General features: G+C 51.2%; 2 protein-coding genes across 9 annotated transcripts in view; both read right to left on the bottom strand.

Annotated features, from left to right (window-relative positions):
• RAB33A (RAB33A, member RAS oncogene family) overlaps nt 1-13,742 on the bottom strand; it is a 227,423-nt gene that overhangs the window by 159,955 nt on the left and 53,726 nt on the right. The gene's annotated exons all lie outside the window — the stretch shown is intronic.
• BCORL1 (BCL6 corepressor like 1) overlaps nt 1-13,742 on the bottom strand; it is a 76,735-nt gene that overhangs the window by 31,615 nt on the left and 31,378 nt on the right. For 7 of the 8 annotated variants that reach the window (XM_050777440.1, XM_050777436.1, XM_050777433.1 and 4 more), the window contains 4 exons: nt 10,444-13,707; nt 5,185-5,350; nt 3,332-3,412; nt 936-1,325 (listed from right to left, as the gene is read on the bottom strand). In XM_050777440.1, the coding sequence (XP_050633397.1) occupies nt 936-1,325; nt 3,332-3,412; nt 5,185-5,350; nt 10,444-13,707 (3,901 nt within the window). The remainder of the gene's footprint in view (nt 1-935; nt 1,326-3,331; nt 3,413-5,184; nt 5,351-10,443; nt 13,708-13,742) is intronic. The other variant, XM_050777439.1, reaches the window with a different exon arrangement.

Raw genomic sequence — 13,742 nt, 5'->3', positions numbered from 1 at the left:
ACCTGGAATCTACTACCCACTCAATATGAGGTTATTCAGTTTTAGCTAAAAAGGAGACAGCGGATGTTTACTGGCAGCTCAGGATGAATACATTATAGGAGGCAATCAATTGCTGCTTCCAGGGTAGAGGTCAGAGAACGAGAGTGAGAGACAGAGGTGTTCTTATAAAACCCAGAGATGTGCTTTTTGCTTATTTAGAAATCCACTATAGGAATGGGCCTGAACAGTACTCAGTGGAACATACTGATACTAGCGTCTTGTGACAGTCTGTGCCTCCAGGATGGTATATCACAGCATTTGATGTGATCAGAGAAAGCCTGGTTTTCTCTTTGGGCTGCCTGCCTTCTTAACTCAGGTCCAACAAAAATGATGCCACTTTGGGTCACCTCAAAGCTTCACTCCGTCTCTGAATAATCACTGTGGCTTTAACGGATAAAGCAATGCTGTGCCCGTTTCTACTTGAAGTTCTTCTGTTGGTTTGAAGAACCCACTGTACTTCTTTTTAGCTTAGAGGCTGCAAGTATCCCAGGAAAGGCAGCCGATGCCCTCTGTCTTCTTGAACCCAAGATTCTAGGAGAGAGAACCCGTCCTCCCAAAAGACTCGACTCCCTCAAGCCAACCAGAGAACTCCCTGGTATCCAGTTGTCCCATGCCAAGGATGTCACCGTGGCCTTGCCCACAGGTTCAGACTTCTATAAGAAACTGGAGGGCTTGGGCCTTCATGTCCTCTGCTCACCTGCAGGCCAATCCGAACTCATTCAGTGTCAACCCAAAGCCAAAGGCTGGGAGCTGGAGTTGAGTGACCCCCTCTGGCAGCTGGAGATCATAGCACCGGGTTTCTCTGGGTCCCGAAGCCTTTGGCTGGCGTAGAGATGCCCGAGGGTTCCCAGAAGCCAAACAGGCTGCGGCGACAGCAGAGCCCTGGCCAGCCTTACCTGCTCTCCCTTTCCGCCGCTGCTCATCTTCTTGCTCCGTCAGGTACTCCCCAGTCTGATATTTTCGGCTCTTCTGCCGTCTTCGTTTCTTCCTCTTCAGCAGGCCCTCCTCCTCCTCTTCCTCCTCCTCCTCATTGGTGTCCCACATTTGCCGGGCAGCCTCTGTCCTCCAGGGCATTTCTCGGGCTCGCCACAGGTGCCTTCGACCCTGGCTCAGCAGAGACTTGTCCTGGGCATGGTGGCTGCGATACTGGGTGTCCCGTTGGGTCTTTCTCACCTTTCGACGCTTAGCTGGGGTGGGGGTTACCTCTTCTTCTTCTTCTGTGGGGAAGACTTCCTGGCTTCCCATGTCACTGTCTGCCATGCCAGCAAAGGAGCTACAGATGCTTCCTGTGGACGGGATGTACAGAGGATGGTCAGGTACTTCTTCAAAGGACAAAGCATGGTGTCGAAGTGAATGCCCTGGACTAGGAGTTTGAAGGTCTGGGTTCAAGTTCAGGCTCTGCCAGTAATAAGCTGTACCCTTCGGGAAAGTTCCTTCAGTGCAGTCTCCTCATCTATAAAATGGGGATACTGTTCTCCCCTTACTGACCTCACAGGGCTGTTTTGAGGCTCAAATAAGATCTTTCACGCATATGTGCTTTACAGAGTCCAATATACCAGACAACATCAAGTATTAAAAACATACACCCTTACTCATCCACGTTACAGTGTTACCTGAATTCACACCCAAAACGCTTGCTTAGCTCTTATAAGGTGCCAAGTATTTTGTGAAGGGCAGGAGAGGGCCACGGGTCCCTGGGAAATCAGGGGCTAGGAGAGGGCAATTGGGGTCTCAGACAGGGCAAGGGAGGACATACTCCTTTTGTGGCACCGCCAATCTTGGGGACAGAGCCACCCAGGCCAAGCAGAATCATCACAAGAGGAAAGTCTCAAGAAAAGCAAAGCAAGAAGGAGTCACTTTCCTGTGATCTGTGAGAGTCTGGTTGGGTCACGCCCAAATGCACCCAGGCACGCCCACTTCCCTTAAATTGACCCCACCTCCTCCTGACTTGCCAAGAGTTCAGGGGTGGAGCTTCCTCCCAGGCGCCTCCCTCCACCGGGTTGTAGCTGTTCCTCACTGCTGGGCAAGCGCTTCCCCCTCCTCCCCCACCACCCCAGGATGGATGATACCTTTCCTGCCTTCCTCAGCCACCTTGCCAAGAGGACATTTTCTCTGTCCACTCTTTCCTTCAACTCTGCTAACAACAAAAGTACATCCTAAATTGGCCTGGTTTCACACTACAGGAGATTTGACACCTTCCTCCTCGGAAGCAGCTGTGAGATACCACCATCTTTCTCCCAAGGCCCAGCTATTAACTCAACAGTCCCCAGACCCAAGCAAGGTCAGCAGAAGAAAGAAATGGTTCGAGGCAAATAGAGTAAGTAGCCCTTGACCAAAGCTTCAAGTTAGTCAGACTGCTAAAAGACAGCAAATAACAGCATACTTTCCGTTATATAGGCCAGGCAAAACAAAGTGCTCTGGTTAATCTAATATTCTGGTTAATACAGAATCATCATAGAGATCACAAAGGAATCACCAATTTCCAAAGAATCAAATACGGTACAATGTGTTTAACACTAAAATAGAACTGGCTGTAATGTAGTCGCTCTTTGATAATTCAGAGGACACTTCAGGATTTTGCAAGGCCTCCAGGCCATCATTATGAGCCCCAATTACCACCTCACTTGCCATGTGCTAAGGTGCTAGTTAATAGAATGTCAGATAACTGAGTTTACACTATACCTTGCTTCCCCATTCTATCCAATTTGCATGGAAATTGGGTGAATGGGGCAACCATCTCCAGCTCTGGATACCAGTGTGGAGGCTAGCAGAAGGTAGTGGTGGCTAGAAAGGGCTAGCTTCTTTTAGTCCCTGGAGGTTGACCAATACAAATTCAGGGAGCCAAATGTGATTCTGCCAGCCCTGACGATTCAATGACTTTTCCAATTTTGAGGATGCCTGTCACACAGGGCAATAAGACCAAGGTCAAAAGTTAAAAGTCTGTGCCTGAGATTGGCCCCAGTAATGACAAGATGCCAAAGCTTGGAGTTGAACAGGCTTTCCTGAGTGGCACAGGCCTTACCTCTTTCCACCATCAGCTCCCAACAAGAGATGCCAAATCCCTGCTCTGAAAAGTTGAACAAATAGTCCTCAAAGTGGGCAATATTTGAGGACTCTTTGTCCCCTGCCCCCACCCAGGGCTCTCTTATCTCTGCAAGGAGCTGGGCATTGTGGCACAGCGAATCAAATTCCCAACTTGACACCTGGGCCCATGGTAAAACTGCTCAACCAGATTTCGATCTCTCTTTTCATAGAGGATGCCTAGAGGGGCCATCACCTTAGTCTCACTCACCAGACTGACTGCGCGTGCGGGTGCTCAGAACCACAGGAATAAAGTCACGGAAACTGCTCTTTGCTTTCTTTTCCAAGGAACCTGGAGTGATGTGTGGTTTGGGGACAGAAGGCAGCAATGTTACAATTAAAGCCTAAAGACCAGAAAGCCCACCTATAAGGCTCAGGGCGGGGAGACTGAGAAAGAGTTTGTGTTTACCCTGTGGTTACTCTGGGTTACATTTATTTGGTCCCCTTACATGACCATCACATATGTGTCTCTCGTAGACAATGCATGGTTCCAGGTGGTTTTTAAAAACTGGGAGTTTGGTCACTTTTGCTGATATCAGAAAAGGCAGTGCACAGTATCAACTGGATGGTGTGCCAGAAAGTAGGAAAGTAGGAGGCCCCACTGCCCTTAGGACTCTGAGGTTGCTGCACCTCAACAAAGTTCTGCTGGGCATGGTGGCTCATGCCTGTAATCCCAGCACTTTGGGAGGCCGAGATGGGTGGATCACCTGAGGTCAGGAGATTGAGACCAGCATGACCAACATGGTGAAACCCTGCCTCTACTAAAAATACAAAAATTCGCCGGGCATGGTGGTGCTCACCTACATGTAGTCCCAGATACTCGGGAGGCTGAGGAAGGAGAATCCCTTGAACCCGGGATGCAGAGTTTGCAGTGAGCTGAGATTTCGACACTGCACTCCAGCCTGGGTGACAGAGTGAGACTCCATCTCAAACAAAACAAAACAAAACAAAACAAAACAAAACAAAACAAAAAAAAGTTCTACCTGAGCTGGAGCAGGTCACAGAGGAGGGCAACCTCAGTGAATCTTGGAGGATTGAGTGAGGCGGGAAGATGGGAACAAGGAGCCAGTGAACAGAGAAAAACGGCTAAGAACAGATCAGGCCGGACGCGGTTGCTGACGCCTGTAATCCCAACACTTTGGGAGGCTGAGGCAGGGAAATAGCTTGAGCCCAGGAGTTCAAGACCAGCCTGGGAAACATGGTGAAACCCCATCTCTTCAAAAACTACAAACATCAGCCAGATGTTTGTGAGTAGCTAGTACATGCCTGTGGTCCCAGCTACTCAGGAGGCTGAGGTCGGAGGATCACTTGAGCTCAGGAGGTTGAGGCTGCAGTGAGCCGAGATTGTGCCACTGAACTCCCTCTAGCCTGGGAAACAAAGCGAGACTCTGTCTCAAAACAAAAAATCAAAACAAAACCAAAAAAATAGACCAGAAGAGGCAGGTCATAGTCATGTCAGATGGGCAAGACCATGCACCTGGACTCCTATGCTCCGGAATGCTGGGGATTCTCTCCCTGATAAGGGTGCCCAGAAACTATTAGTGGCAAAACGGACAGGTTAGGGACACATACCAGCCCCTTCCTCCCAAACATTCTGTGTGTCCCTAAGTGACAATAAACATTTAAGATTTCTCTAAACTCTCCTAGCTAACTAGCTAACTATTGATTTTTATCTTTTCAGAATGGCAGTTTTCCAGTATACCCAAAGACAGCATAATGAACCCCCATTCTGTGGTTTTTGTCTAAATTCTCCTTAAACTTGTTTCTTTGAGCCTAGACCCATCACGGGGAAATGGGTCGGCTACTGTGTTGTGGGCCTGGTGTTTGTGTCTGAAAACCACTTCCTTCAGCCTTATTCTAGCGCCCAGGGGGAGCAGAAGGGGCCCCTGATCCTTGCTCGCTCACCTTAGACTTCAGAGGGGTCAATCATATCTTCTTTCCACACTGAAGAAGTCTCACTTTTCCAGAGTGAAGGAGTCAGCGCCTGAGCCCCTCTGCCCTCACCACCGTGCCCCGGGGATCCCTCTGCAGGCCAGCCCAGAGGGCCAGGGCCTCGGGGCCTACCTTCCTCGTGGCCGACGGCTCGTTTTCCTGGAGACTGGGACTCCGGCTTTGTCGGCTTCCGGTGCTTGTGCTTTCCCCTGACTCCATTGTGCTCTTTTCCTGAATCTGAAGCCCCCCTGGGGCTTTTCTTGGTGGATTCCTGGGGGTCACTGGGCAGCTTTCGGCACTGTGGAGAGGTAGAGGGTCAGGTCTGAGATCAGTTTCGCTTCTTAAGAAAGCTCTCCCAGGGTTGAGCTGGGTGTCCTGTTTCTGACCTGGAGGCATGAGCTGCCCAGAGTGGGGGACCAGGGGCAAGGGGCCGTGCGCTGCCTTCCACAGTGGACGACAGGGGTTCTTTTGGACTGAGTCCAGGGCCCCAGCTAATCCCCGTAGGCGTCCACACCCCATCACTTTAAAGAGGTCTAGAGTCTGCGTTCACAAGCCAGTGAATAAACACCCAAAGTCATTTTAAAAGGTGCAAAGTCAGGCCCCATACTCTCTGTACCCAAACACCAATGGAGAGACCGGCATTAAACAAAATGCCTCTTCTGCAAGTTGGGAGACTACATTGTTCAAATAACTTCACTATGAATGGTATTGCACCAACAACTGAAAATAATTCTCAGTACAGGCCAACTCAAGAAAAATTGTCTCTTTTCACGTGTAAATTAATACCAGAAAATAGATTCAACTAAGGCAAGAAGAAAAACATGACACCGGAGCAATTCAAATATCCTCATATTTATAAAACCCAGTGAAAAGGCCCAGGCATTATTCATAATGCCACTTTATACTCTGCAGCACTTTCAGCTTGTCCAAATGCTCTCATCTCTATTATTGGATTTTATCCTCCCCACAACCCTGGGAGGAGAAGCTAATATTATCCCCACTGAACAGATAAGAAAACGGAGGCTCTACGACAAAGGGTTGAATGACTTGTCCAGGGTAACACACAACCCCATGTGTCCACTGGCTCAGGGACTGCCACTTACCAGGCCAACCTGCAAGTTAGCACATTTGTGCTTGCAGTGAGAAAGACCCAGGACTGGGACTGGGACCTGGGGCTCCTGGCCCCCAGCCCAGGCCTCTGGGCATCAGCTCTCACTACCTATCTTCCCCGAATCACTTCCTTGGCTGCTTCAGCTCAGCTTCTCCCACGCCCACTGCCTGGCACATCTAAGAGGCACAATGGCTGTGCTCATACACTGCAAGGACACTCTCAGCCTAACAGTCACGTATTCTCATGAGCTTTGAGGTCTCTCTGTGCCACTAAACAAGAAATAGGGCAATGTAGGGATTTCCAGTATTCTAGTATGCAGGGAGTGCATAATAAGCAAAACGTTGGAACAATAAAAGCAGGTCCGAGGAGGAAAGGAAGGGTTAAACTTGCTTGAGTTGTTTTTTCCCTAAGCTGACCCATGCCTCGCCTGCTAGAAGGTTATCGTGGTGTACCTCCAGCTAAGGGGATGGCACATACCTTACTGATGGAACATCTTTGGGGGCTGGGGCCTCCTAATTCTCTAGGGACAGGGAATCACTGCTACCCATCAAATTCCAGGACTCCTCCTATCCCATGAACTCCTCCTGCTTCTTATTTTCAGCAGAGGCCTGAACTAAAAATTCAAGTTCAGTTTCCCCCTTGGCTCGCTGCCAGTTCCTACAAACCAAAGTGTTAGGAGGAGGAAAGCATTGGTTGCAAAGAGGAAGATGGGGAACTGCTGCTTAAAAACTGACCTTCAAGTATGGCTGGAGAAAAACTATTTTAAGTCAGGGGGAATAAAGTCAAATGCACATACATTTGAACATGTCCTGTTTATTTCTGAATATCATTCTTAGCTGGCTCTTTCAAATACAGGTCATTAACTTTTACTTCCTAAGACAAAAACAAGTAAAACAGAACATCTAGCAGGGTGCGGTGGCTCAAGCCTGTAATCCCAGCACCTCGGGAAGCTGAGGCGAGCAGATCACCTGAGGTCAGGAATAAAAATATTTCGCACACTCCAACTTATGCATGAAGTTGGGAGGATGGGGAGACTGTGTGAGACGAATGTTCTGGTTAACAGAGTTTTGAAATATTTTCCAAAGAATTTTCCAAGGAATGAGAAGACAATAAAATACATCCAACACCAAATGAAGCAGAACTTTCTCTCTGCTGGTGATGCAGAAGGCCCTTTAGGATCCCGAGAGGACTTGGGCAGGTGGTATTGGCAACAGGAGACTATTTTCATTCTTGGCCAAGCCCTGAAAGGGGCTGTTTCAAACAAACCCCTGATCTTAGTTTGCTGATCAACAGTTTCCTTCTCAGGAAGGTGGCATGTAAAAAAGAATGAAGTGATTTGCACTTCCAAAAAATAGACATTTACTAAATCCTTACAGGCAGTTGTGAAGAGCTGCTTCTAGGCCCCTGATCTTGTAATTTTATTCTCTGCCCTCTGCATTTGACAGTGGGCCCACTGAACTGTTCATCTAATATAGGATGGAGCAGTGCCCACCTGTCACTGAGTCATCTGTAAGACATAAGCTTCATGAGAGGCGGGACCACATGTATTTTGTTTGTAATGCTAACAATAACAGCAACCACTAACGCTAACTGAACACCTACTATGTACCAGGTACTACTCTACACACTTATGTATATCGCATTCTTTAATCGTTTTTAAAATGACAGCTTTACTGAGATATAATTTATTGAGACATACCATGCAATTCACTTAAGTGTAAAATTCAGTTGTTTTTAGTATAGTCATAGAGCTATGTAACCATCCCTACTTATCTAGCTCCAGAACTTTTTCATCACCCTGAATGGAAACCCAGTACCCATTAAACAGTCACTTCCCAAATCTTCCATCCTCCCCAGCCCTAGGCAACCACTAGTCTACTTTCTGTCTCCATGGATTTGCCTATTATGGACATTTTATATCATCATCTCATTTAATCTTCACAACAACTCTATGAGTAGGTACTATTATTGTCTTGTGTATAGATTAAGACACTGAAGGCCATAGAGATTAAGTAGCTTGACTAATAGCACATAGCTAGGAAGAGGTGGGGCCAAAATTCAAACCCAGGCTCTGTGTCTGGCTCCAGGGAGCATACTCCTCATCAATCTACGATACCACCCTCCTGAAGATGTATTCCCATTGCCTGGGAAGGACTGGCATACAGTAGCCATGCAACAAAAACTTGCAAAACATTCAGTGAAACAGTTCCATGGGCGGAGAGTAGAAGACAGTCAGGTGCAGTGGCTCACACCTGTAATCCCAGCACTTTGGGAGGCTGAAGCAGGAGGATCACTTCAGCCCAGGAGTTCGAGACTAGCTTGGCTAACATAGTGAGACCTTGTCTCTACAAAAAATAATTAGCCAGGTATAGTGGTACACACCTGTGGTCCCAGCTACTTGGGAGGCTGAAGTGGGAGACTGCTTAAGCCCAGAAGGTGAAGGCTGCGATGAGCTGTCATCGAGCCACTGCACTCCAGCCTGGGTGACAGAGCAAGACCCTGACTCAAAAAAAAAAAAAAAAAAAAAAAAAATGGCTGGGCGCGGTGGCTCAAGCCTGTAATCCCAGCACTTTGGGAGGCCGAGACAGGCGGATCACGAGGTCAGGAGATCGAGACCATCCTGGCTGACACGGTGAAACCCCGTCTCTACTAAAAAATACAAAAAACTAGCTGGGCGAGGTGGCAGGCACCTGTAGTCCCAGCTACTCGGGAGGCTGAGGCAGGAGAATGGCGTGAACCCGGGAGGCGGAGCTTGCAGTGAGCTGAGATCTGGCCACTGCACTCCAGCCTGGGCCACAGAGCGAGACTCTGTCTCAAAAAAAAAAAAAAAAAAAAGAAAAGAAAGAGAGTAGAAGATAATATGGTGGTATAGCTGGCTGAAGAAGAACATGGACTTTGGAACCAGAGACCAGAGTCTGAGTTCTACTTCTGCCATTTAGTAGCTGTGTAACTGGGTAGTGTATCCTCTCTGAGCCTCTGTTTCATTTATTTTCTCACCTGTAGATTGGTGTAGCATTCACCTCATAGGGTTACTGTAAGGATTAGATAACATATGTAGAAACACAACTCTAACGACATGAATTATTATTCTTATTACCACCGAGTGCAGATGGCAGTTACCTGCCAAATGTTATATGCTCTACTGCGTCATGACCCACGTTCCTACTTCATGTGTCTCTGACATACCAGGGTGGTTGTGAGGTTTGTGAGTTAAAAGCCACCCAAACACCTATCTCAGGGGTTCTTAACCTGGAGTCCCTGGGTGGGCTTTGGGCGATGGGGCAGAGGTCAGGTCCATGAACCCCCTGAAATTACTGGCAAAATTTTGAGGTCACGTTTCTGGGGACAAGTTCCATAGCTCTCATTAGCTTTTCGAAATGGTCTATGGTCCAGAAAAGACCATAAACTTTTGCCACAGACAAATTCACAGTGCTCTAGCCAGAAATTTGTCCCTTAGTGTACGTCAACATCCAACTTGAAAGCTTGCTAACAGAACTTCAAGCTGTTCTAGATTTTCAATAAACCCTATCCTCAAATGTTTCAAGATTCTCCTTGGATCACCAGTGGCCTCTGGTCCCTTCTAGGGGACCAGGGGATTCTCATCAAGTGTTCCTGGCCCACCTTTTTGCCTAGAACTCTGCCACCATCCACAGCCTGTTAAGACCAACACCCAGACACCCAACCTGCCTTGCCCATCCAATCCCCAATGGGCCAAAACCCAAATCTGCTGCTTTGAGCATTTGAGCGGGTAGGAAACTGATGGATTAGCACAGAAGCCAAATTGGCTCTGACCCCACAAGGCTCCCAGCAAATCCCAAGCAGGCCCCCCACCAGCGGTGCAAGGAACAACCCCGTCAGAGGCCCCTGCTCTCCCCATCCCTAAGTTCTCAAGGCCAGTGTTCTCTCAGTATAGGAAAAGGAAGAATGGTTATTCAAGGAAGAGCCTGTTATTCATTGATTTCCCTCACCAATACCTTCTTCCGCTTTCCGACCTCATCTGGGACAATGGTTTCCCTACCCCAGGGACGGAATCATTTCCCACATCCTACAAACTACAAGCCAGCCTCTCCCCAGGCTGAGACACCGTATATGGAAAATGTGACCTAGGGAGGGGACAGCAGGTTATTATTCCTTTTACAAAAGCCTTCCAATCCGTTCAGTTCACACAGCTGCCCAGCAGCACTGTGTCACAGGGTAGGGGTCGCAGGAGGTTGCCATCCACAGCACGAAGTAGACCAGCAGTGTCTCGGCCCCACCCTGGACCGTAGCTCGGCACTTACCTTGGGTCTGTGGGAACTCCGGACCATGGCCTTGGCTTGGGGCTGCAGCTGCTGCTCTTCGCCGTCCTTCTCTTTGCCGCACTTCATCTTCTTGGGCGGCAGAGATTCCGTCACATCATCTGGCTGCCACTTGTTCTTGCAAGCAAAGACCCCTACACTTTCCTGTTTCACTCGCGCCTGCCCGGTCTTACCCCGAACTTCAGCTTGGCCCCTTTGGGGAGCCGCTGGGAGGCCATCAGCCCGGAAGCAGGTGGCTAAATTGAAGACCACATCACCATCCACCTTCTCCATTTTCACTCGCCCCAGATCCACCTGGCTTCCAAGCTGTGGGCGCTCGGTGCTGGAGCCCCTCCTGCTGCTCGGAACCACGTCCAAGGTAAGTTCCTTGGGGTGGCTGTCGTGAGGTAGCAAAGGCAGCTCAGGCATCTTAGGCAGGTTCTGGGGGGTGGCCAGGACCAGCTCATGGGACATGTAGGTGGCCAGCACTTGGTTCTTAGGCTTCGTGTCTCCTGCCAGCTTCAGGCCACAAGCCCCCTGGGGGCCTTCCATCTTAGGAGTGCTGTCAGAGCAGAGGTGGCTCTCTGATTCCTCAGGCCCCTGATTCATTCGAATGTCCCCACTGCTAGGCTGAACAGACAGTGCCAGGGTCCCAGTCTGAGGGCTGAGGGTCAAGAGGACAGGATTGACTTGTTCTTCGTAAGGCTTGGCAGCAATCCGGCAAGTTTTGTTCTTTGTAACAGTGTCCTGCTCTGGAACAAAGGAGCCCCCAGGCCGTGGCTGCCCCTCGGGAAGTCCGTGCACGGCTTCGCTGGAGCTGAGAGATGGTACACCAGAAAACTCCGAAACAACGCTGGTGGGCCTGATGGGCGCCCCCTGACTGGGGGTCAGCTGCCCAGCACTGGAAATGCCAATGGAAAGCAGAGACGCCTGGTGGTATGGGGACCAGCCAACAGGCAGGACCTGGGTGCTGGTAGGTTTCCCATTGACTGAACACCGGGGATAAATATTTGCCGGCCCCGTGGGTTTCCACAAAGAGAGTTCCTTGGTTTGGCACCCTGGCAGCCCAGGGGCAATGCGGGCTGGGGTGTATCGTTTCACTGTGCTTGGCTGTCCCTCAGCACCAGCCTGGCTGCCCTTTTTGCCACATGTGGCACCAGCGCCCTTCGGCTCTCCTTGATCAATGATGGAGATGGGCTCCTGCTTGGGGAGATGGCGGGGGTCACGGTTGAGGCCCAGGTTGGGGTCTTTGTTCAGCAGCAGGGATGCAGGCACTGGGTTGGCCACTCCCACGTAGGTGCCAGGAATGGTGCTAATCAGCGCAGTTGAGTTCTTCACCCAGGTGCTCGGGTCCCCATTCCTCACGATCTCAGGAAATATGACAAAGGGTGAGGAAGTGGAGCCCAGGCAGGAGGTGACGTTGCTGCCGGCAGCCTGGGTCGTGCGCTGAGACCTAGACAGGACTGTGGAGAGGAGGGCCTTGCTGCTGGTGTGCACGGGGGTCAACACAGGCATGGGGGGTGTCTTGCGCTGGTTCGGCAATGGAAGCTTCTGGCGGTTGGACTTGGAGGACAGATCAAGGGGCATCTCGCTGCACTCAGGTGGAGAGGCCATCTCTCGTTCCAGCTGTGGCGGTGACTTAAGAGGAGAGAAGGTAACGGAAGTCCCTTCTGTTTGCTGCTCGGTGCCAGTGGGCATCTTGGAGGGGTGTGGTGGGGCTGAGCTCCCACTGGGGGCTGGCAGCAGAGGCTGTGGAGTTGGAAGCACCTTGGCAGAAGCAGTGACGAGGGACGTATCTGCCAAAGGCCCAGGGACTCCGTCGGGTGCAGGCTGGGTGGTGGTGCTACCGGATGGGGAAGTGCAAGGGAGCCTGTTCACCTCCAGAGACACCAGCTTGGAATCCGAAGTCAGAGGCCGGGCCACAGAAAATGCGTACGGGTAAGAACGGAGCTCTGGGGAGGCTAGCACGCCTGGGAGACACCTGTCCTGCAGGTAGGACGGCAGGACAGGGAGCGTAAGAGTGGAGGAGACCCCTAGAGTGGTTGGCAGTGTGGCCACACTGAGCGGCTGCCCACAGCTTGGAGGTGGGATATATACCAGCGGCTGGCTCGGGGTCAGCACTGTCCCTGGCTGAAAGGACAGGGGTACTTTTTGCATAGCTGGTGCCTGAGCTGCAGGAAAGCACACTCGACTCAAACTGAAGGAGGCCGGGATGGGTGCAGAAGTGGGAATGGCAGCTGGCGTGGCAGCAGGCATGGGTGTGGGGGCTGGAGTAAAGATGGGGGCTGGGGTGGGTGCAGGCACCGGCGTGGGAGCAAAGGCGGGGATGAGGGTGGGGGTAGAAGGTGGGCCGGAAGACGGGGTTGGAGTGGGCATGGGCACAGACGGAGGGGCAGGGGCCGCTGGAGGTGTGGATGCCGGCATGGGAGCCAGAACCGGAGTGGGGACGGGAGCGAGAACCAAGGTTGGAGCTGAAGGGGGCACAGGAGCCTGGATGAGAGCCAAGGGAGGAGCTGAAACTGGGACTGAAAGCGGGGCAGGAGCTGAAGCCGACAGGGGGACCGGGCCCGAAGGGGGAGCAGAAGCTGGCACAGGCACCAAGACCGAGGCTGAAACGGAAAGGGGGTTCGAGTCAGAGATGAGTGTGGGCACCGACGGTGGCGCCGGAGCCAGAGCCGGGACAGGTGCTAAGGGAGGGGAAGGAGCTGGAACTGAAGTGGCAACTTGGACTGGAACAAGCCCTGAATGGGGGACTGGGGCAGGGACGGAGAGGGGAACCTGGAATGCATCTGGAACAGAGGGGGGGACAGAGGCTGAACCGGGAGCAGGGGGACAGATAGGGGCTGGCAGAGGACTAAAGTTAGTGGTAACCAGAGGCAGGGTCCCCTCCACAGGGACTCCGGTTCCCAGAGTTGCCAAAATGAAAGTATTCTTCTCTCCAACACCTTGCCGAGAGTCCAAAGCCTTTACTCCAGCAGGCGAGCAGTCAACCTGTTTGCTCATTTGGGTGTTGAGTGGAGTCCAGGAGCAGTCGGCCCTGCTGCTGCTGGCCTCGGTGCTGTCAGATGAGGGAAGCTTGAGCCCGTCTCCCGGGCTGCTCAGGGGCACCAAGAGGCCCTCGGCCTCTGCCACGTTCCCAGCATAGTCCATTTTTGGCTGGGGATCGTCAGGCTTGTCTTCTGACTTGTGCCCAAGTTTTTCTGTAGCACTGCCATCTGGGTCTGCCCCCCGGGCATTGCTGCCACTTCCAACTGCCGTGAGCTCCACCTGCAACGACAGGATAGCATGCACATTTCAGCCAG

This window comes from Macaca thibetana, chromosome X (assembly GCF_024542745.1).
Source record: "Macaca thibetana thibetana isolate TM-01 chromosome X, ASM2454274v1, whole genome shotgun sequence".
NCBI lineage: Eukaryota > Metazoa > Chordata > Mammalia > Primates > Cercopithecidae > Macaca > Macaca thibetana.
Note: the sequence above shows the minus strand (reverse complement) of the source record. Positions and strands in the feature narration are given on the sequence as shown.